The 21,693-nt window shown below is 50.9% G+C and overlaps 8 protein-coding genes across 8 annotated transcripts; 2 read left to right on the top strand and 6 right to left on the bottom strand.

Annotated features, from left to right (window-relative positions):
• Positions 1 to 679: 679 nt before the first annotated feature.
• PMZ80_002376 (uncharacterized protein) lies at positions 680 to 1,134 on the top strand (the record flags this gene model as incomplete). Its single annotated transcript, XM_064870809.1, has 2 exons — positions 680 to 767; positions 827 to 1,134. 2 exons carry the CDS (start codon positions 680 to 682, stop codon positions 1,132 to 1,134), a joined length of 396 nt encoding a protein of 131 aa, XP_064733262.1.
• A 76-nt stretch (positions 1,135 to 1,210) lies between these two features.
• PMZ80_002375 (uncharacterized protein) lies at positions 1,211 to 2,194 on the bottom strand (the record flags this gene model as incomplete). Its single annotated transcript, XM_064870808.1, has 1 exon — positions 1,211 to 2,194. The coding sequence occupies one exon, from the start codon at positions 2,192 to 2,194 to the stop codon at positions 1,211 to 1,213; it is 984 nt and encodes a 327-aa protein (XP_064733261.1).
• Positions 2,195 to 2,661: 467 nt separating this feature from the next.
• On the bottom strand, positions 2,662 to 4,827 carry srk1 (MAPK-activated protein kinase Srk1; the record flags this gene model as incomplete). The annotated part of the gene is made up of 4 exons (XM_064870807.1): positions 2,662 to 3,796; positions 3,847 to 4,091; positions 4,180 to 4,230; positions 4,321 to 4,827. The coding sequence occupies 4 exons, from the start codon at positions 4,825 to 4,827 to the stop codon at positions 2,662 to 2,664; spliced, it is 1,938 nt and encodes a 645-aa protein (XP_064733260.1).
• A 1,372-nt stretch (positions 4,828 to 6,199) lies between these two features.
• On the bottom strand, positions 6,200 to 6,837 carry PMZ80_002373 (uncharacterized protein; the record flags this gene model as incomplete). Its single annotated transcript, XM_064870806.1, has 2 exons — positions 6,200 to 6,670; positions 6,721 to 6,837. 2 exons carry the CDS (start codon positions 6,835 to 6,837, stop codon positions 6,200 to 6,202), a joined length of 588 nt encoding a protein of 195 aa, XP_064733259.1.
• Positions 6,838 to 9,237: 2,400 nt separating this feature from the next.
• Positions 9,238 to 14,220, top strand: IQG1 (iqgap- protein; the record flags this gene model as incomplete). Its single annotated transcript, XM_064870805.1, has 1 exon — positions 9,238 to 14,220. One exon carries the CDS (start codon positions 9,238 to 9,240, stop codon positions 14,218 to 14,220), a length of 4,983 nt encoding a protein of 1,660 aa, XP_064733258.1.
• Positions 14,221 to 15,633: 1,413 nt separating this feature from the next.
• On the bottom strand, positions 15,634 to 16,983 carry PMZ80_002371 (uncharacterized protein; the record flags this gene model as incomplete). The annotated part of the gene is made up of 4 exons (XM_064870804.1): positions 15,634 to 16,028; positions 16,077 to 16,588; positions 16,638 to 16,792; positions 16,843 to 16,983. The coding sequence occupies 4 exons, from the start codon at positions 16,981 to 16,983 to the stop codon at positions 15,634 to 15,636; spliced, it is 1,203 nt and encodes a 400-aa protein (XP_064733257.1).
• Positions 16,984 to 18,174: 1,191 nt separating this feature from the next.
• Positions 18,175 to 19,236, bottom strand: PMZ80_002370 (uncharacterized protein; the record flags this gene model as incomplete). The annotated part of the gene is made up of 1 exon (XM_064870803.1): positions 18,175 to 19,236. The coding sequence occupies one exon, from the start codon at positions 19,234 to 19,236 to the stop codon at positions 18,175 to 18,177; it is 1,062 nt and encodes a 353-aa protein (XP_064733256.1).
• Positions 19,237 to 19,980: 744 nt separating this feature from the next.
• PMZ80_002369 (uncharacterized protein) lies at positions 19,981 to 21,545 on the bottom strand (the record flags this gene model as incomplete). The annotated part of the gene is made up of 3 exons (XM_064870802.1): positions 19,981 to 20,633; positions 20,681 to 20,917; positions 20,972 to 21,545. The coding sequence occupies 3 exons, from the start codon at positions 21,543 to 21,545 to the stop codon at positions 19,981 to 19,983; spliced, it is 1,464 nt and encodes a 487-aa protein (XP_064733255.1).
• Between the last annotated feature and the right edge of the window lie 148 nt (positions 21,546 to 21,693).

Here is a 21,693-nt window from a genome sequence, read left to right as displayed (position 1 = left end):
TTTACGATACACGAACTCCTCCATGTCTCTTTCTCTTAGTGCTTACTGGCCGAAGAGCGAATGTACTGTAGTTGTATCCTCACGGTCCCTTTCCGAATGCGAATCATCTATATGCTGCACGCATGCAGCCTTTTCTTCCCTGACTTCACGCCAAACTGAACATGGTTCCATTTCTTCGTTTACTGAAACAATCCATAGGATGCTGCGGTCGGTTCAAGAGGTGGTCAGCATGGTCGCATAGGATAGTCTAAAGCGCAATTTTATTTCTCTGACCGGTCGCGCTTGTTTCGTGACACATAACAAAACCGTCATTCTACATGATCGAAGTGCACCAAAGCGAATCTCACAGGGTCCCTCGTCCTTCGCATATTCATAGTGCTCCACACGATTTGATCCAAGCGCTGTTACGACCTCTCGCTCGAGTATCATAAAAAGGAGGAAGAGGAGGCTCTGGAGGCTAAAGTCAATGCCCGGAGTTCACCTTTCCGAGCCCGGACAATGCCAAGACGTAAGGCCGGCAGGTGATTCATCACGATATAAACCTGTACGACCATCTCACAACACAGACACATCAGTATTGAGTGCTGAAAGCATAGTGTGGTCGTCTGTTCATTATTATACACTAGCGTTGAACAGCTTTTCCCGTCGCCGTTACCAAGTGCACTACCACCACCTCACAATGGCAGCCCCAGTCCCAGTCCGTGGCCTCCTCCTGGGCAAAAACCCAGCCCACCTCCAAGCATGCATCGATACCGCAGCCCCAGACTGTGAATGTAATCAAGCACACCCTTCTCACCCCTTACCGTGCCCACTAACACTTCCCTAGTCGTCCGAAAAGCCTCAAGCGTCGACGACGCCAAGAAAGCCCTCAGTGCCCTCCTGAACGGCAAAGAGATCCAATTCGTCGCCATGGGCGGCGGCTTCACAATGGCGGACTTTGAGGAACTTCACCAGGGAAATGCGGCGTCTATACCGTGGTACAGACCTGAGACTACAAAGCCAGGATATGATGGCCCGCCCATGACGGGTCCGCCTTCGCCCGAGACAGTAGCCTCGAAATTACGAAAGGGCCTAGATGAGCATGTGGAGGATATGAAAGCTGGGAAGGGTGCTGGGGAGGTGTGGTACTTCTGATCAACACCAGTACCAACCCAGTCTAGTACAGTACAGTACAGTACAGTACATACCAAGCTACCTACAATACGAATAATCACTCCTCCCCAGTCGGCACATAATCCGGATCCCCCTCCCTCTGCCTAACCCACCCCCTCCTCACCCCCTCACTCAAAACCTCCAAATCCCAATCAACCCCCTCCTTCTCCTTCCGCACCTTAAGCCTCAACCGCCCCTGACTCCCCCCTCCCCCAAAATCCAACATCCACTCCAACGGCAACTTCCCTCTAACCTGCCCATCACTCGTATCCTCCGCCTCAGGACTAACCCAGCTATACCCCGCCTTAAGCACCACATTCGCATGGATCGTGAACACGCCCCAGCCAACGCGCCGGATACTGTAGGGCGGGTACTGCAGCACCAGACTAGATTGTCGAAATGTGGGGTGCAAGAAAACCTGGACCTCCTCGATTATATCTGTGCGGGAGGCGCGGACGAAAAACCGCCACTCGTGGGTGTTACGGTCGGAGGCACTCTCGCGGCGTTGCAGGCGGTGTTCGTTGCCGATGTATAGTGTCATGTGCTCGATTATGGCGCCGTCTTCGTCTGAGGTGCCGAAGGGGGCGTCCCGAGCACGAATTCTGTAAGCGGTGGGATACTTAGATTGTAGTTCCGCTGTACGGTGCTGGTCGATCTGGGCGACGGTGCTGGTCCTGCACATCGGACAGCGGGCCTCGACTTCATTCGAAGGGAGGAGCATCGGCTCGTCGATGGCGAGGCCTAGAGTCATCTGGTTTATTGAGACGTCGGCCCAGTGCGAGAAACATGGTTCGCAGAAGATGTGGTTGCAGGTTGTTTTGACGGGGCGGAGGAGGAGGAGGTGGCAAATTTGGCAGATGTCGTCTTCGTTGATGGGTTCCTCGGTGGGTGGATTTTGCTGCGTTGTGGTGGAATGGGCGGTGCTATTGGGGCTTGAGGGTGTGTCGGACGGGTTATTGTTGTTGACGTTGCTGGTGATGTCCTCCTCAGCGGGACTTTTCTGTTGTCTTGTCTTTCGGCGTGTCGAGCTGCGTTCTGGCATTCTGGAGGCAGATCTCTTGTTTGAAGCTGGCATAGGACCCTAGTGATGCTGGAAGCTTTATTGATGATTTGAGCTTCTCGCAGTCGACCAGCAGGCACAATGAGCAAGTCAACGCAGGAGGGGAGCATGAGGTGGTAAAGTGGCGCTAGTGGGGAGTGCCTAGAGCATTATTTCCAGAACAGGAATAGGCGTGGCTGTTAGGCCAGCTCAAGCTAAACCTCAAGGGAATGCCGTTTGAAAGAGAGGCCTTAGCCTGACCAATTTGAGACATGGACACACAACTACCAAGACAAGTTCATTCATTGTACAATGCCACCGTTCATTCATACCTAATCATATCATGAGCACCTTGCGGATCCTGTCCTCCCAGAGCTCTAAGAAGCTTAATGGAAGCTCGCCCATATTGGGCTGCTGATACATGAAAGTTGCGCAGTAATGCTTACCAAAATCAAGACCGCGAGACAACACTACCGCACCTCCATCTCTCTCAACTTACTGGGCGCGTTGCCACCCTTGTTTCTTCTTCCTAGTAGCGTCGAGTTGTCCAGCGTGAGCTCAAACGGTTGCTTGCGCCTACCGACACTCTGTTTCGCCGCAGCGGCCACGGCAGGACTGTGCTGACCATATCCACGCTCCTGCTGTTGCCTGCTTTGTGGTACTGCAGCAGCACGAGCTTGAGCTGCTGACGAAGGTACTGTACCCAGGTTCGTGGACTTCAATTTAGCTTCCATGCCTGAGACATCTGATGGCGCTTGACCCTTCGGTACCTTGGCAGGTACATCTTCCTCGTAATCTCCGTCCTCATAGTCGTCGTCGTCCTCGTTCAGGGGATTCAGAGTTCCTGGCACACCAGCGCCTCTGTAACCTTGCTTGAAGTTCTTGCGTCGTTTGGCTTCCTCCTCTTGTCGGTGAACTGCATAACCGACGTCGAAGACTTCTCTCAGATTGACAGCACCTGGTGATCGGAAGTCAGCGCGTCGGCCAGGGGTACCTGGTGTCATGAGGCCATAGTCGAAATTACCACCCAACTCTTTCTGTCGAACTGCTAGGGGCGTAGCTAGTGGTGGAGCGTCTGCAGCTGCGTGTGTTTCTTCGTTGGAGCCCTTGATCCATGGGTGTTCGAGGAATTGTTCGATGGTGTATCGCTTATCGGGGTCGACGGTCAATAGATGAGAGACAAGGTCTTGAGCAGATTTTGAGATATCATCCCACCACGGCGACAAGAAGGTATACTGGCCTCTAGCCACCTTCTCGGTCAACACCTGAATGGACTCGTCATAGAATGGAGGGAAGCCACAAAGCAGTGTGTACAGCACACATCCTAGCGCCCACATGTCCACGGATTTGCTGTATCGTTCGTCCTTGACGATCTCAGGGGCGGTGTAACCGACGGTGCCGCACGGCGTCATGGTTTGCGAGTCCCAGACAACCTTGGAGAGACCGAAGTCTGCAATCTTGATCTGACCGATGCCGCCTGCACCAACACCGGGAACAAACTCTCCTTCGTCAGCTTTGTCCTCGTCCTCGGGTCCGTGTGGCTTTGGTGTCTTGGTTGGGATGAAGGGTACTGGATAGAATAGAAGATTTTCTGGTTTGATGTCACTAATCAACAGGTTAGTATGGCCGACAAAGCATGAACAGAGTGGACATACCGATGCACAACGCCTTTATCTTCATGAAGATACACCAACGCTTTTGCAACCTGGACAATGACATGCCGGCTGAGATCTTCGCTGAAGTAGGTCAATCGAACTATTTGATGGAATAGCTCTCCGCCTGGACATAATTCTAGGACAATGTAGTAGTACTGTCGTGATTCGGAGAAGTCTATCAGTTTGACGATATTGGGATGATCGAGTTGTCGCATTATCTGGACTTCTTTGAGGATGTTTGCTCTCTGTAAAGCCAAAAGTCAGTATATCCACGAGCATGCGCATATAGAGCATCCTCGATATCGTCAGACAAAATAAGAAAAGTATGCTGACCTCCACTCCTTTCGGCTGTTTCTTGAAATCGGCATGTAAGTGAGCATCGCCCTGTAATGTCAAAGTTGGCCGTGATCATGACAACAAAAAGAGAAGACGATATCGAGGATTGCTTGGGGGTGCTCCTAGTAGAAGGCATACCTGGTTGGAATTCATCTCAAACTTCCGCACCACCTTGATTGCGACTTCGGCGCCGGTCTGGGTATCTCTTGCTTTGTAAACATTACTGAAAGCACCGTCGCCCATCTTTTCTATCAGTATAAATCGTTCTAGACCCGGGTACCGGGGCATCTTGGAGGCTTTCTCTCTTTCGTCGGCGACAAGGGCGGCCAGGTCTGCTTGGTTGATCTGCATCTTCTGGTTCTTGCCAGCGGCATTTGCTGCATTGCCAGCGGCTTGAGCAGCAACATTTCGGTTGTCGGCGCCACCTGATACGCTGTACTCGCCAGCATTCCCGCCAGGTGCCTGGTACTGTGCTTGTTTCTGGTGCCCTATCGCCGGTTCACTTATGCCATGGACAGGAGCCCGCTGCTGTTGTGCGTGGACATTCGATATGTTGGTTGTAGGCTGATCCCTTGGGGGTTCTGGGGCTCTGGCCTGCTTTCCGTGCCGAATGAAGTTCTTGAATTGTTGTATATGCGTCGACATCTTTGCTTGGTGTGTGCTGGTCGATACTCTTGTCGGTGTTGAAGGTAATTGAGATGGAGGGGTGTCGATATAGCTGACAAAGCGGCAGCCGGCAGGTGCGATCCGATAACGTCGCTTTCCAACCTTTGGACGTTTATAATCTCAGCACTTCTCAACGGAGGACACACGAAACAGAGAATACAGAAGATGATCGTGCCAATGTCGTATGATGTGTGTACAGGCGTGCTTCTAGAATAGTAGAAATGAAGTTTGGTGTAGTATAGGTGAATAACCAAGTACAAGCTAGTGACCTGCAGGATTACGTAGCTTGCCGGTACAAACGAACTGATACTTTGTGAACTTAGCCCCGTTACTCAGCCCTTATGCACAAGGAAGAAACTGGCAAGTTAATCAATCACAGTCTGAAGAGCATGAAGTGGAAGACGAACAACATCAGGAAAGCTGTAGCCAGGCCACCAAGTTGCAGTCCTTTGCAAAGTGCAAGGCAAGAGCAAGGCCTACGTCAAGCCTGACGATGACTGCTACAAGTCTAGAGTACAGATGTGATGCCGTCGTCACCGTGCTCACGTTACTGCATGAACAAAAGACGATTTTGGGAGGACTCTAGATCCCTGGTCATAAGATTGGCCAGTGAGATTGCCATGTGTCCCCTACGTATTTTCTGCATGATGCTGTCATTAGAGTCCACCCTGCCACGCTTTGGCCAATTACATATGACATCATCTCGCTCGCCTACAGTGCACAATTTCTACCGCCGCCTCAAATTAGCCAACGAAAAAGTCAAAAGTGCTTGATTCAGGATGATGCCAAGCCGGTGCGATTAATTCCAACCTGCCTGAGAAGCTGGGGTGTATACAGTAGCAATAGATTGAATAATGTATCAAGTCACAGTGCTGCTCTATGCCATCATAAGGGATCGGAACACCTCGTTGTCGATGGCCGATCCCACATGAGCGAGGGGGTGACCCGAGCTCGTTTGCTGTAGCCATGACGGAGAGATCGACACGGGCTTGAGCAGCTCTCAAACCACTAACACCCAGCGGCACGCAGCTTCCCTGATGATTAACCACCACCGGTGATCCTTAAAAAGATGTTGAAACAAGATCGACCCAAATGTGCTCAATTCCTCCCAAGCACCCTGATAACAACGGCTGCTGAAGTGTATATGGTGGTACACAGATGGTGATACATTTGGAAGGTGTTCGTGATAGGCGTAATATTCGTGCAAGAAAGTAAAAGGGGTATTCGCAATCATGTACGAGAACGCTCAAGAAAGTCAGTCGTGCATTGACGCTGAAATGTGTATACATGAAGCTCGAACATTGTCCAGTCGAGAAAAGGTGATAATGAGAAGTGATGTGCAGCTTTCGTGTTACCTAGGAATAGGTGAGGGATCGTCGATTGTGTATCGGAGGCTGAACATGATCTTGAACAGAGCTAGATCTGAGGGACCGCGTGCCGACTGCTCGTACCATGTTTGAAGCGACGCGACGTCCCAATCTGAACTGTACATTGCGTTTAAGATGTCTTCTGTGTTGGACATGGGATTTTGTAGGAGGGAGTCCAGGCGAGCAGCTGCTTCCTCGCCGACTTGAGGGTCAGCGCTGGGCACGATGCCATATCGTTTCGATCTCCGTGCTGTCTTGTTCGGCTGTTCTAGCTCGGCGTCCCTTCTGATTGACTGCGGACGACTCTGGCGAGGACATGCAGTCGGTAAGAGTTCAGGTTCGAGCGTTGGCGTCTCCTCCGAGTTGTGTGATCTGGTAGGCGAACTGCTTGTGGAAGCTATTTCAGGACAGTAGCTGTCACGAGACTTTCCGTCCCAACCTTCGAAGTAACCGGACTGAAAGGTGTCAGCAAGTGCTCTTGCAGTTGAAGCATTGTTTGACTTACCCACGAGTCGCCTGCCGAAGAAGATGTTGACGGATCAAAACAGGAGATCTCTGAATCTGTACTTTCGGTGTATTTGTGGCATTGCCAAGCTGGCTGCTGGGTTGTGGTCGTGGCCATTGTAGCAATTAAGGTTTCAACTTCAGTATCGTAATGAATGTGGTTGAGTCCAATTCCATGAACGAATGAATGACGGGAAGGACACCATGAAAGTCAGAAGGGAAATGAGCAGCTTGTAAGCCAACAGCTAGAAGGCGATCACGAAAGATCTGCCTTTCGGCTAGAAAGACCTCGTGGATATGTATGTCAAGCACAAGGCCTGCCACAAAGCCAAGCCAGGTTGGACTGCCCTACAGTATTGTGCGTTCGTCAGCAAGGAATCGACTTTGGTTCCTGGTTCTCGTGTATCGCAAGGATGCCTCTTTTGACCACGAAACACCTCGATGCAGACCCGGCGTTAATCATGGTCGATTGTTGTCCATAATTGGGTCCAATTAAAAAGCACGGATGCCTTTGCGGATTGTCCAGGCGTCATCTGGTATGCAGTTTCGGTTTAGTCTTCAAGCAAGACACGTTTGTGGAGCTCCAAAGCTGCCATGGGAAAGAGATGCACCGCCTACCAATCGACCGCATATCCGGGTTCTCAAGAAGCAAGGAATCTTCCCAGACAGAAATCTGCTTGAACATGGTTATGCACACCCTCCTCTTTGCTTAGGTCCTCGCTACCGTGTCGCTGCGGCAATGCTGTTGGTTGAATCTGGCATAGCCGACTTCTTAGTGTGGGACTATGCCAGATTGTTCCTGCATAAGCCAAAACCGTCGTTGGCTTACAAGAAGATCTGGAGACGCGCTTTACTTAGATGGTGGAGACTACTTGCCTTGTTGAGCATATCCTATCGATTGCGCGTCGTTGCATGGAGGCAGGGGGTTAAACAAGGCTCAACACCGTAACTTCCGCGTGTTCGGCGATTGAGATCCGGTAGCTTTACTCTCGTGCTACGTACTCTACCTTACACGCGAGGAAGCCTGATATAGCTTGATACCAGTTGCAAGGCACGTCTCAACTTTTGCCTGTACTCCGAAGGAGGGCATATCCTAGAGTACTGTCGACTTATGTCCATGAAAATCCCGGCTGTGCTCGCCGCGTCTTGTCGTCACTATCGACGATGCCTCATTGTCCACTGCACGCAGTTAGTCGCGTCTCGGAGCATTACCAAGACAACAATACACAAAGCGGACTTCAACACCGCTCTTCTGATATTCGAAACACTTGTAATTTCACCCAAGCGGATCACAGTAGTGACCCTTTGCTGTGCATCAAGTCGATAAAGCCCGAACGTCGATGCCACGGCATTTTGGCGTGGTGATCGTCTACACAGAGATCGAGTGACTTGATCAATGCTTTTTCTCAATCAGACAATTTACTCGAGGTACATTTATAGATGCTGATGTGCGCCCCGGACACGACCCTCTGCACACTCAATACCAAGGGATGCCTGTTTGAGGTGTTGAGGATAGATTTATCTCTCGACCTGAGAGGTTGTTGCTTGATGCTTTGTGCTTGGGCAGTCCAGGCCTGCGTGATGGTGAATCGTTACTGCTTATTCATCATCGTCAAGATAGAGGAGAAGTCTGTTGCGGGTAACGTGCGTAGAGGTGGTACATCAACATCTCTTGTTGTGCCGTGCAACTGCGTTGTGCATACTATCCTACCCTGGAAAGGTTACCTGCGGAGACGCTGATGCCATGCTTACCAGGTTGGGAAAGCTAAGCTTATTCAGGGATGACTCTGCGATAATATGCACGTATAAACATGGAAATATACCAGATATGCCGAAGCTACAAGACAGGTAGGTATAGCGTTGGCGTTTCTGAGTGGATCGAAGTAATTTCCACAGGTAATGATTCCAGGGTAGGATAGTACTGTTTTAATGACACGATCGGCGATCGGATGGTTGATACTCAAGGACCAGCGAAGGGATAGAACTAAATATATTCCCACAATGGCAAAAATCATGGGACGTGTAAGCGCTTCGATGGATGCGCAGTTTTGGGATCAACAGTTCTTGGTATGGCTATCCTTGCTTTGAACTCTAGGTAAGTTTTGTCGCGAGCCAGAAACACCAAGGTCTGCAACCTGCCAAGTAGTAGTAGAGCCTAGGAAGCGCAGTTGGCCGAGTACGCCGTAGCAGTAAACTCAAAGGCGCATATCGCACTTGCCTGCTTTAGGCAGATTATTTACCATGTCACGTGATACCGTCAACAATCGGCATCCGCGCCTCGCTTCTGTACTGCCAGTGCACCCCACGTATTCACCGTCGAGCATAATTTCTCGTTGCCTGCGAGAGCCTTAGAACGAGCAACTGGTGCTATCGACAAACACCGACCGGTCGCATATTAGTCGGTTCCCAGGTGTACAGGTCTATCCGAAATCCTGTAGCATGAGGAGTTGACCATGCGTCCGTGCAGCCACGACCGACAAACTTCAATACGAAAGAGAAAGAGCACTTGCCACCAGAGATGCCGCAGTTCAGCGTGGGCAAGTTGAACACTTCGTTCGGAAATGCCTTCATCGTCAGAAATGATTCGACCGCCTCAACAAACTCTTCGGCCTACTCAGGCTATTCGAACAATTCCATCTCCTCGCAACTAGATGGACCAAGTCGCAATAGTACCGTCACATCGACCACATCGAGTGCCTATTCCCAGCAGCGGAAGACAAGTGGCCATAAGAGAGGGATCAGTGAGACGATAGATATCTATCAGAACCCTGCTCACATGGGTCCAAGCAGCATTGAAAACAGTCCTGATCATGCTTACCGCAATATCCGTCAATCGCTAAGGCCCTTGCCGCAACCACCGAGTACCTCTTCCCCTACTGCAGCCCGGCGCCGACCCCCACAACATACCAGGAACAACACCATAGACTACTTTCCTTCAGCACAATATGAAAACCCTGCCCCTGAAGATAAGTCGCGATTTTCTTCCATTGAGCCAGAATCGTCGCCAGCGCCAGCGCCAGAATCCCCCAGACCTCATCTCCATCACTCGCACACAACACCACACGCTTCCACGTTTGTAGCCCCGGACCTGCAAGAGTTTACGAAATCATCTACAAGCCATCTCAGGGCTCTTTCGAGGTTTGCGCAGAATGACGACAGCCAGGACTTTTCCCTGTCCAGCCCAGCTTCTTCTGTTGTTGGACTTCAGAATCGAAGGCAACTCAAACGGACCGACTCACTTCGAGGTTCGAGGCAGCGCAACTATGGCTTTGGTGAAAGAAATTGGATGGACAAGCAACGTCAATTCCTACAAGCATATGAATATCTTTGTCACATTGGTGAAGCAAAAGAATGGATAGAGGACATTATCCACCAGCCGATACCTCCAATCGTTGAGCTCGAGGAGGCCCTGCGTAACGGTGTCACTCTTGCCGAAATTGTGCAAGCCTTCCATCCAGAACAGCCCATGCGCATCTTCAGGAACCCCAAATTGCAGTTTAGACACTCCGACAATATTGCCATGTTCTTCCGATTCCTGGAGGAGATTGGCCTGCCAGAGCTGTTTCGCTTCGAGCTGATCGACTTGTACGAGAAGAAGAACATCCCAAAAGTTATTTACTGCATACATGCCCTATCCTGGCTACTGTATAGGAAGGGCATGGTCGACTTCCGCATCGGCAACTTGGTTGGTCAATTGCAATTTCAGGATCACGAACTGGAGCAGACCCAAAGAGGCCTCGACAAAGCTGGTGTAAGTATGCCCAGCTTCCAGGGCATGGGTGCCAGCTTCGGAGCGGAGCCTGAGCCTGAGCCTGAACCAGAGCCTGTGGAAACCGAAGAAGACAGAATCGATCGGGAGCTGCACGAGAATGAAGCGGTAATAGAAGATCTCCAGACTCAGATCCGAGGAGCTCTAGTGCGGCTCAGGCTCGGAGACAAGATGAACGAAATATGGGATCAAGAGCACAAAATAATTGAGCTCCAATCTATAATTCGTGGAGACTGGGCCAGACAAGTCGCAGATTACAGGCTCGGCATGCAACGGTTCGCGACTTCATTGCAGGCAGCAGCTCGAGGCTTCTTGCAACGACAACGAGAGGACGCAGAGGCACAGTACTGGCAATCGAAGCAAGGCGAAATTTTGAAGATTCAAAGCCTGTTCAGGGCCGGCCGAGCACGTCAGCAGGTACAAACCCTGAAATCGGCCGCTAAGAAACACGATGAAGGCATTCGAGAGTTCCAGTCTGCGATCCGAGGTCTACTGGTACGACGTTCAGCAGCCAAGGAAGTGGCAGCTACCCGCAAATCTGAGAAGGAGACAAGGTATCTTCAGGCAGTCGTCCGTGGGCTGCTCATCAGGAACCAACTCGACGATCAGCATCAAGGCCTCCTTGCTTCCGAGAAGCAGATATGCAGTCTTCAGGCTGCAATAAGGGCGATGATGCTGAGAGATGATATTGGTCAACAGCTCGAGAGACTGGAGAGCATGTCTGATCTGTGGCTGCATCTTCAAAGCACTGTCCGAGGTATGCAGACTCGAGCAGATGTGTCAGGCCTGAAGGAGGAGCTCAAGCAGCACTCCTCACTCGTCGCTCGTCTACAAGCTCACATCAGAGGAAACTTCGTACGAGAGCGGACTGAGCACCTAAAAGCAGCACTTGCGAGAGAAGATGCCTCCGTAATTCTAGTCCAACAAAACGTCCGCGGCTTCCTTCTGCGGAGAAAGCTGGCACAGCAGTACGCACGACTTAGCAGAGCACAGCCGTCAATCGTTCAAGCACAGGCGGCTGTTCGGGGACTGCTCTGTCGACAGCAAGTTGGTCAAACACTTTCCGAGCTCCAGACCGAAGAAGACGCGATCACAAAAATACAAGCAGCAATTCGTGCTACACTATGCAGGAGCCGCGTGGGTGATCTACTTGGTGACCTAGAAGAGCAGGAAGACTCTGTCGTTCTTCTCCAAGCAGCCATCCTTGGCAGTCAAGTCCGTGCTCGTTTCGCAGAAAAGAAACGCTTCTTCAAGAAGAATATGGAGAAAGTCGTCAAAATACAGAGTGTTATACGAGCTAAGATTCAAGGTCAAGCATACAAGAGCCTGACATCCGGCAAAAATCCTCCTGTTGGAACATTGAAAGGTTTCGTGCATCTACTGAACGACAGTGACTTTGACTTCGAGGAGGAGATTGAGTTTGAAAGATTGCGCAAGACTGTGGTCCAGCATGTACGCCAGAACGAGCTCGCTGACCAATACATCCAGCAACTTGATATCAAGATTGCTTTGCTGGTGAAGAACAAAATTACTCTGGACGAGGTCGTCAAGCATCAGCGACATTTTGGTGGGCATGTTGGTGCTTTGTTGCCCAATTCTGACATTTCGTCGAAAGACCCTTTCGATCTCAAAGCACTCAACAAAACCTCACGACGCAAGCTTGAACACTACCAAGAGCTCTTTTTCTTGCTTCAGACCCAGCCGCAGTACCTATCGAGGCTATTCAGGAAGCTTCGAGAGACGGCAACGGCCGAGAAGGAAGGCGAGCGCATCAAACACCTCGTGCTTGGTTTATTTGGCTACTCGCAGAAGCGTCGGGAGGAATACTACCTCGTCAAACTGATGGTGCGAGCAATGAGAGAAGAGATCGATTATGCCAACAGCCTTGACGATTACCTGCGCGCCAACATTTTCGCTAACCGAGTATTTTCAGCCTACACAAGGTCACCTCGGGACCGAAAGTTTCATCGGGACCTGCTCGGCGCTCTTGTCAAGGAGAACTTCATCGACAATCAAAATCTAGACCTAGAAAGTGATCCATTGCAGATTTACCTATCTGCTATTAGCAACGAGGAGTTGAGAACAGGTCGAAGGAGCAGCAGAGACCCTAATGTGCCTCGCGAGCAAGCCATCAGGGACCCCGAAACAAGAACAACCTTCATCGCCCACATGCAAGATCTACGGGATATCACCGATCAGTTCTTCTTGTCCCTTGAAGACTGTATAAATCGTATTCCATTTGGTGTACGATACACGATGCAGCAGATGTATGATGGACTTTGCGAAAGGTTTCCACAAGAAGATCCATCAGTCGTTCTGAAACTGGTCGGACAGTGGTTGTGGAGGTTCTACCTGCAGCCAGCATTACTCGAGCCAGAGAAGTCTGGTGTTGCAGATCGCAGCATGACTCAAGAGCAAAAGAAGAATATTGGAGAGGTTATCAAAGTGCTCAACCAAGCTTCACTGGGACGAGAGTTCGGTAGCGACAACGTATACCTGCAGCCGCTCAACAATTACATCAAAGACTCATCGCATCGTTTCTGTGCGATCTGGCAGCACGTTATGAACATTGCTTCTGCCGAGGAGCATTATGATATCGACGAGTTCAACGACCTATACGCCAAGCAGAAGCCAACGCTGTATATCAAGATGACAGACATCTTCTCAGTCCACCAGCTGCTTGCTTCAGAAATTGGATCGATCTGTCCAAATCCTGAAGATGTGCTTCGAGATGCGCTACGAGAGCTTGGCAGTGTCAAGAGCAATGAGACAGAACTCATGAATGTCAGCTCAGGTGAGATCATGCTAACGCTTACACCAAAATATCATGACGCACAAGACCCAGATGCCGACATCAAAGCGCTTTTTACGGAAACGAAAAGATGTGTCCTCTACATCATCCGTGTACAGTCGGGTACTAACCTTCTGGAGATCCTTGTCAAGCCAGTCACAGAGGAGGATGAGCAGAAATGGGATGACCTAGTACGAGATGAGCTCAGTGCCTCAAGCACAAAACGTGGCGCATATGCTGAGCTCAGCAATACCCTCGATTTCAGCACTCTTTCGTACCCAGACCTCAAGCGCATCGCTCTCGAAAACGTCCTTCAGCTCGAGTCAATAGGTCGTTTGACACGGTCGAATCAATTCCAAGATCTGCTCAATAATATCGCAGTAGACATTCGTACGAAACATCGCCGTCGCCTGCAACGTCAGCGAGAGTTGGAAGGCGTCAGGACCACATTGCAGCGACTCAATGAGCAAGCCGTCTATCTGGAGCAACAACTCAAGACATACAATGACTACATCGAACAGGCAATGGTCACGTTACAAAACAAGAAGGGCAAAAAGCGTTTCCTGCTCCCCTTCACGAAGCAATGGGATCACGAACGAGAATTGCAACGATCAGGCCGCTCCTTCAAGTTTGGCTCATACAAATACTCGGCTCGAACACTAGCCGACAAAGGTGTACTCGTCCACTGGCGTGGCTATACTGAGAACCAGTGGTATCGTATTGACATCACAGTCTCTTCGAACGAGGTGGGAGTATTTACCATTGATGGTTCAAGTGGAAACATGATGATTCCTGGTGCGACGGCGCAGGTGCCTCTCGACGATCTGCTCGGTGCTCAGTTCGAGAACAAGCAATTCTTGGAGTTCTTTGAGGGCAAGTGTCTGAGGGTTAATGTCAATCTGTTCTTGCACTTGATTATGAAGAAGTTCTATAATGAGTGAGGAGGGTTGGTGGGGTTTTGGGTAGTAAAAGAGTTGGTTTGTGCATAGCATTTGGGAAGACTGGTGTTGAGGCTGGTTTTGCATATCCGTGCATGGTCTGGATGTGCATCACGATGACAATGACTGTGTATGTTTCTCAAGTGGCATATGCTATGTGCTGGGCATAGGTATATGATAGATGCATCGGTAATCTGATACATATTTCGAACGATCAGGCTCAGAAGTAGTTCTTCCTTCACTTAAGCATCATGGTCGCTTGCTGTGCCCCTCGAATGGGTCTGTTGAGTCGTACTTGGTCCTTCTTTCGTACGCACCCTCGGGGGGCGGATACCAAGCTGGTTGATCAGCTTTCAAGTTTCATCTCGGGAGCACCCAGTACCTCTTGTGTACGGTCCCGGAAGCTACATCAACACCAACATCGAGCGCGATTCGGACTTTTAAAAAATCCTGGAGCAATACGATTCGGGTCCTGGGGGCACGCCCGCGTTCGCAAGTAGCATTTATTGTCAGATACTTAGGCACCTCCCCCTACTCGTTCCGCATGGCATGCCAAGACACTATTCGGCCCATCTCGGCCCGACCGTGCATGGTTTCCTGCCTGAGGCCAAAAATAATTCCGCCCCAGAGCGAAAATTTTGATCTCTCCACCACCACAAAGCCAGTTCATCTGCTCAAAAAGCAAAAAACAATCAACAGCAGGGATTCGCTGGTCGTCACCGACCCAACTACTAATCTGTCGGCGCCTGGCTTGAGTACGGGTGATCGAACGGGAACCCCTATTTTCCAGACCCTATGGTCGATTGCGAAGGATAGATTGGGCTAAGGAGTATATGTATCTTTGCAATCGTCGTGGAGGTGCTTGCTCGATGTCGCTGTTGTGCCTAGGGCAGCTCCAGGGCTAACGTCGACGTTGTGGGACTCGGAGCCGTGGCATGGTGAGATGCTCAAGGTCCAGCTGGAGGACTCCAGGAACATTGGTTCAGGGCAATGTCAAGAGCAGGAGCTACTTGTGAGACACGGAGCATCAGGATGACACTCATGTTTCTTTTCGAGGCAGGCTCGCTGTGAAGCAGTGCGCTTACTGTGCCAGCTTTCATGGGTCCGGACACGTTCATTGAGCCGACCGGAGGTGATGGTGTGAAGACTAACCATCCTTCTCTCATTAGCAGATACACTTGGCTCAAATGTTCCTTCCACGTCCTCAATAGTCCAAAATTAAGACTTGAAGTCATGCGACAACCCGTCAAGGTCATGCACAGCGCACATGGATTGATGCGCCCTTTCTGCGGCGACATCTACTGAGTAAACCCACTGGCACATGTGCATACCACAGTCAAGCCTCCGCCTTCCATTCATACTAAGCTCAAACAAGCACTACAATCCCCCTCCTCGCTCGATCAACCACATCCCACTCTAAAACTCATCAACAGGATCCGCACCCTCCGCCGCCAACGTCGCATAAAACAACTCCGTCTGCCCCGTAATCACCATCCTCCCCTTCCCCACAAACCTGAAATTCGCAGCAGTAGTCCCAGTGAATATCTTCCCAATCAACTTCCCCGCAGGATTCCAAACGTGCACACCGTCGCCACACCCGGAGTAGACGTTCCCTTCAGTGTCGCAGTGGACGCCATCGGGGATACCAGGCGAGGCGTAGGCGAAAAGCTTGCGGTTCGAGAATGTGCCGTCTTCGTTGACGTCGTAGCGGTAGATCGAGGCGGGGAGGCTGAGGTTGTAGCCGTAGAAGCCTAGGCCGGCGCCTGTGTCGGTTATGTAGGCGTGGCTGCCGTTGGGGGAGAAGGTGATTCCTGTGGGGTGTTAGTGTTGGTTTTGAGGTGTGGATGAGGGTGGTGTACCATTTGGCTTTTCAAACTGATCTGCGACGGCGGCGAGGGCTCCGGTGTCGGTGTTGAGGCGGTAGACTTGTGTTGGGAGGCCGAGAGCGGGTCGGAAGTCCTGGTAGTAGCCGTAGACGGAATCTGTGAAGTAGAGCTCGCCGTTGCGCGGGTTGACTGCGAGGTCGTTTGGTGAGTTGAATTGCCGGCCGTGGAAGTTGTTGAGGAGGATAGTGGCGTTGTAGGGCTCGACTGGGTTCATGAGGTAGATTGCTGGAGCGGTATCGTTGCCTTGGCCTTCGCCAGTGAAAGCGATCTGTCCTCGGTAGTTGGTTGCTCCGTTCGAGTTGATGATTGGTGGGTTGGGGTCGACAAGCATGACATCTACCTCTGCACTGGCATTGCTGCTGTTGATGACCTGCGCCACTTGAGCGAGCGAGATTTTCTGGATGATGTTCGACTTCGCCAGCCCAGTCCCGGCAGCCTTGGCGCCAGCATTTTGTACGAAGAACACCTCGTCCGTCGCTGGGTACCTATGCAGGTTTGAGCATGGCTTGAAGAAGGAAAACCGCGGACACTGACCATGTGACAGCTTCATGGAAGATTGGGTCGACTTCACTTCGAGCAATAGTATGCAGGGTCGGATTATCGCCGATGATCTTAAGGAAGGCATCATCGTAGACATGGAAGGGCTTGGCGGAAGCATCCTGCTCGCTTACACCGGGTGGAAGGAAGATCTGTCGGCGATGAGCCAAACCGCACGTCGAAGCATTCCGGTTGTACATACATTGGTCAGGTTAAACTGTGATGGAGGCGGTACGACTTCCAGGTTGAGCAAACTCCTTGGATCGATCAGCAATGCTGTGTCGGGCACGCTTTGACCGTATGCGGTGCCAAGAAAGGCAGCAAGAAGTAGTGGCAGCATCATCGTTGGATGCAATGTACTGTGTCGTCTGATTTGGATCTTGAACAGAGCGGTGACAAAATATTAAAAAGGCATACTCGAGCTAATCCGCGAGACACAATAGGGTCGAGCAATTTAGTCAAGCTCGGTAAGCAGGTGGGGAAAACCCCGGATCTTGGCCAAAATGCAGATGCCGACCTACCATGCTCAACGGCAAAAGCACCGAAACACTCTTGTCGTGCCCCCAGTAACAAGGGTTGGGATGCCACATCCCGGGAAGTCAAGATAAATGCTGCGAATCGAACTTGTAGCTGGTGTTCGTGCAAGTATGGTGAGCCGAAGTTTGCGCATGTGCATAATTCAACCTTGTAGAGCTGTTAGCCGGCATATACATCGGCATTCTCTGGACATCGCGAAGTGGATCCGAATAATGACAGACGCATACAGTGGTAGGGTACGGTATGGATCAAGTGCCGTGGGCTTCTGTCAGAGATCTTGTATATTCAACGTTGTTAGCTAAGTCAGAACGTCTTGAACCCATGGGACAGGCATAAGCGAGCAAAGACGGCCAATGGAAACCCGCTGGCTTCCCGCGTGTTCGGTCACGCTGTCTATTCTCACGGACCATCTACGTTTCCTCGAAGCCGGCATTATGTGACTGACAAGTTTGACGACACTTCTGCTCGGAATGCAATCAATTTGTTCCAAATTCTCTTCTTCACAATCGCCTTTCCGGCTCCTCACAACGATCGCGATTAAGAGGGCAGGCCTAATATTGGAGTCGAGGCTCGTGAGAGTCTTTCGAGTGTTTGTCGAAAAGCATGTTGCTGCGAGGTAAGGAAGCTGCTAAATCGATGGGGACCCGGAAAGAAGCGCAGTTCAGCTCGGGGGCGATGACTGAAACTTAGCCGAGTGTAGTTGCCTAAGGCATACACAATGGGTGCATAGCTTGACTGCAGTGCGCTGCTCAGTTGTCTCCCGGTTCTTTCCCCATGCAACTCTGTTTCTGACAATCCTGCACGGTAGGCCTCACCCACTCCAATGATCTACTTCACGGGCTGGTTGCCAAGGCACACGAAGATCAATGCTCGACGGATGGGAAGATACTCCTACGCTCTGACACGATCTACACATGCTATCCGGTAAACATCAACGTTTGGTTGTCCGTTTCACTATGACTAGTACAATCATGCCTTCTGACCAAGAATAGCCACCTCAGCTGGTGTCTCTATCCAAGAAACTCGCAACATTAGCGCTCACGCTCTCTTCCAGACTAGTCCACCTCTCTTGCCCATACACCTCCCTCAGCAATTTCACACTTCCTTCATTCTCAACCGTGCTGATATCCCTTCCTAGCTGCATGTCCTCGGGGAACGTCCTACCAGGGAACCGCTTCCGAAATATGTCCAGTAAATCATTCCAATTCCACGGCTCTGCGTGCCCAAGCAGCCTTTCACTCTTCACACCCGGATGGATCAGTGCCGCAACATGCAAACGCGCACAGTCGATTGTATCAATGAAGTACTGTGGTTGAATCCACCTTAGCATATCGAGGCCCTGGCCCTCGAAGAGCATGCGGACCAATCCAGCAGTAGATGGGATACCCTGATGTTCTGGATTGAGAACAGAGCCGAAAGTCGTATCCGGAAGAACAGCGTTGAACACGAAGCTCGGTCGTCTTTCCTGTATGAACTTCCAGCATTCTTTCTCCGCGAGAGTCTTGCCGGCCATGAAGATACTCATGCCGTTGCTGGCTGGTGTACCAGTTGCATATGCATCTTCGATGGCTTGCTCGTTCCAGTCCCGAGGGCTGACTGTGAAGCTTATGTCCGGTTGCGGCGAGGAAACAGCCCAAGCTGATGATGTGAGGACAAAACGTTTCATTGAGGGTTCTTTGGCTGCGCTTTCGAGACAGGTCATCACTGTCTTTGTGTTGTTTGAGATTGTGGGTTCGGGGCTTGTGGCTTGCATCTCGACAGACGAGGTGGTGTGGATGACGCCTGCACAGCCGTGGACGGCGTTGTCAAAGCAGCCGGGCATTGACATATCAGGAACCTGAACGAGCTCGAATTTGACAATGGCGGAGGCATACCGATTCGCGAAGAACGAGGTCATCCAGGCACATCTTTCCAGATTGCGGACTGTGCCGCGCACGTTGTAGCCGGCGAGAAGAAGCTGGTCAGCTATGTGGCTTGCTATCAGGCCGTTGACGCCTGTGACTAGGACGGTTGAACCAACCGGGATAGCTGGTGTTTTAAGAATGATCGGTGGTGACATTTTGTGATTCAACGTAATTGAACAGAGTCTCAAGTCGATATATGGGCTGTGCTTACCTTATAGGCAGTGCGTTTGTGACTGCCGTCGCATCTTGGAGTGCATGTCAGCTCCATTGAAGCTTCCCAGACCCTAGATGCCGGGAATTGTGGCATGTTGATTGGCGAGCATACCCTTGGTAATGAGGCCGTGCCGTAAGCACGACCACGTACATGAGCTGTTGTACGCGGTGGTTGGCGTGACACAAGGGGTTATAGCAGCTCAACGAACATTAGGCAGGACGGACACGGTCCCTGTGTCTTCGATATGCAGCAAAGTCAATGATCTAGCTGCTGGCGGCAGGGATGGTTTTCCTTGGCCTAACGGCCAAACGGCAAACGAGTCTTGAGGATAGAGAGGAATACTAGTTCAGATTGTACCAATAGACAATTTCGGGCAGTTTCAGAGAGCATCCTGATTGGCCGCAAGTTCAATCTGTAAAAGGAATGGCGTGGCGGTGACCGACTTCGAGTCGGCCCCTGCCTTGTTCCACTGCTTATCTGTTCACACAAGTCATCAGAATGGTTGTTGGGCAATAAAAAGTGCTCCATAATCATAGGACTTGCAACAAATGTTCTTAATTAAAGCAGTTACATGCACAAACGTACTTGTATCGTTCGCACGATATCAACACATGGCATGACGTTCCATTGAGCGAAACTCCGCCAAACCTCGGATCTACTTCCATCCTGTTCGACAAGTCCGACATCACTCTTGCTTCGATGGGATTACACCTTGTAACTCCGCACTCCTTTGACTTCCGCTCTCGGGTGTAGAAACCTGTGGAACTCCTTCATGCGGTGTAGTCATCCCTCCAAACCACTCATAGTCCGCATCGTGGAGGTACTTGTAATCAAGGCCTCGAACCTCGTCTTCTTCGGACTCTCTCAAATGACATCCAGGGATCTTGTTGATAATGAACAGCAGGATACAAGAAACCGTGAAGGCCCAGGCGGCACAAGTAGTGGCTGCAGCAAGCTGATAGCCCATCTGCTTGTAGTTCCCTTCCCACCACCCACCCGCATATGTGTCACCACTTACACCATCAAGGGCAGGTACCCAACTTGCTGCGAAGAAGCCAGTGAGTATATCGCCGACATACCCACCTACACCATGAATGGCAAAGATATCTAGGCCTTCGTCAATCGAAAGGAGGTACTTGTACTTATTGGTGTAGAAGCAGCAGATGGAGGTCAGGACGCCAACGAGTGCAGCCACGTAAACAGGCACAAAGCCTGCTGCTGGCGTGATCCCGACGAGACCTGAAATGATACCCGAGCAGAAACCGATAATCGAGAATTTCCCCGTATGAAAGTATTCCAGGAGAGTCCAGCCGATTCCGCCGCCGCAAGCTGCGAGATCTGCAAAATGTCAGACTGTGCACTGCAATGAAGCAATAACCACTTACTTGTGTTGACAATGACATAGATTGACCTCAAGCTCAAGTTTGCCGTCGAGGCGCCATTAAAGGCGAACCACCCGAACCAGATCAATATAGTTCCAAGACCGACCAAGAACGGGTTGTGTGGCTTAAAGTGGATGGCCTTCTTCCGCGACGTAGTTGTGCTATCGGAAACCCGAGGACCAAGCATCATCGACCACGCAAGTGCCGAGAAACCGCTCGCAATATGAACAGGGCCAGACCCTGCGCTGTGTGTTAGCAGTGTAGACATTCAAAGCACTATGGCGTCCATCTTACCTGCAAAGTCAAGGACTCCGAGCTTATACAGCCAGCCGTTTGGGTTCCACTCGAAGTACGCCAAAACGTAGTACACAAACGTTGTCCAGCAAAGCAAGAACAACATGCTAGGCCAAAGACGACCTCTTTCCAGCATAGCGCCTGCTAAGATCATTGCAGTGGCAGTGACGAAAGTGAAGCCGAAGCATGCGTAGAGAATGTCCGGAATATCAGTATTGGCAAGCGATGGTGATGCTAGGACGTTGTGAAGACCAGCGAGCGACAGATTGCCGAGGAACGGGTTGGTAGCTCGAGATTGATAGAGGGAATACCCGTATATCCAGAACTGGATGCCGCAGGCGCAAGCGCAGAAGAGTGATTGGAAGACCATGGTCAATGCCGCCTTCCGTCTGTGCATACCAGCGTATAGGAAGCCAATGGCAGGAGTGATCTGCCAGCAAAGTATCGTGCATACTGCTAACCAGCATAGGTCACCTTTGTCGTATGGAGAGGTCAGATCTTGAGTGATGGGATTGCCTCCTTGAGGATTCGCGCTGTAGTCAGGCCATTCCGTGATTTGGGCGATCTCGCTCATTCTAATAGTGTTTTCGCGACGTTGAATTCGAACACGACGAAATGCCGTGAGGCTGAGCGAAAGTGATTGAAGAAAATACTGCAACACGGACCGCGATCAAGCCAGGGATCTAGGACTTATCATACTGCTATATTCTTGAGCCTACCCT

The sequence above is a fragment of the Knufia obscura genome (assembly GCF_036327395.1).
Source record: "Knufia obscura strain CCFEE 5817 isolate CBS 148926 chromosome Unknown scaffold_2, whole genome shotgun sequence".
NCBI classification, from domain to species: Eukaryota; Fungi; Ascomycota; class Eurotiomycetes; order Chaetothyriales; family Trichomeriaceae; genus Knufia; species Knufia obscura.
Note: the sequence above shows the minus strand (reverse complement) of the source record. Positions and strands in the feature narration are given on the sequence as shown.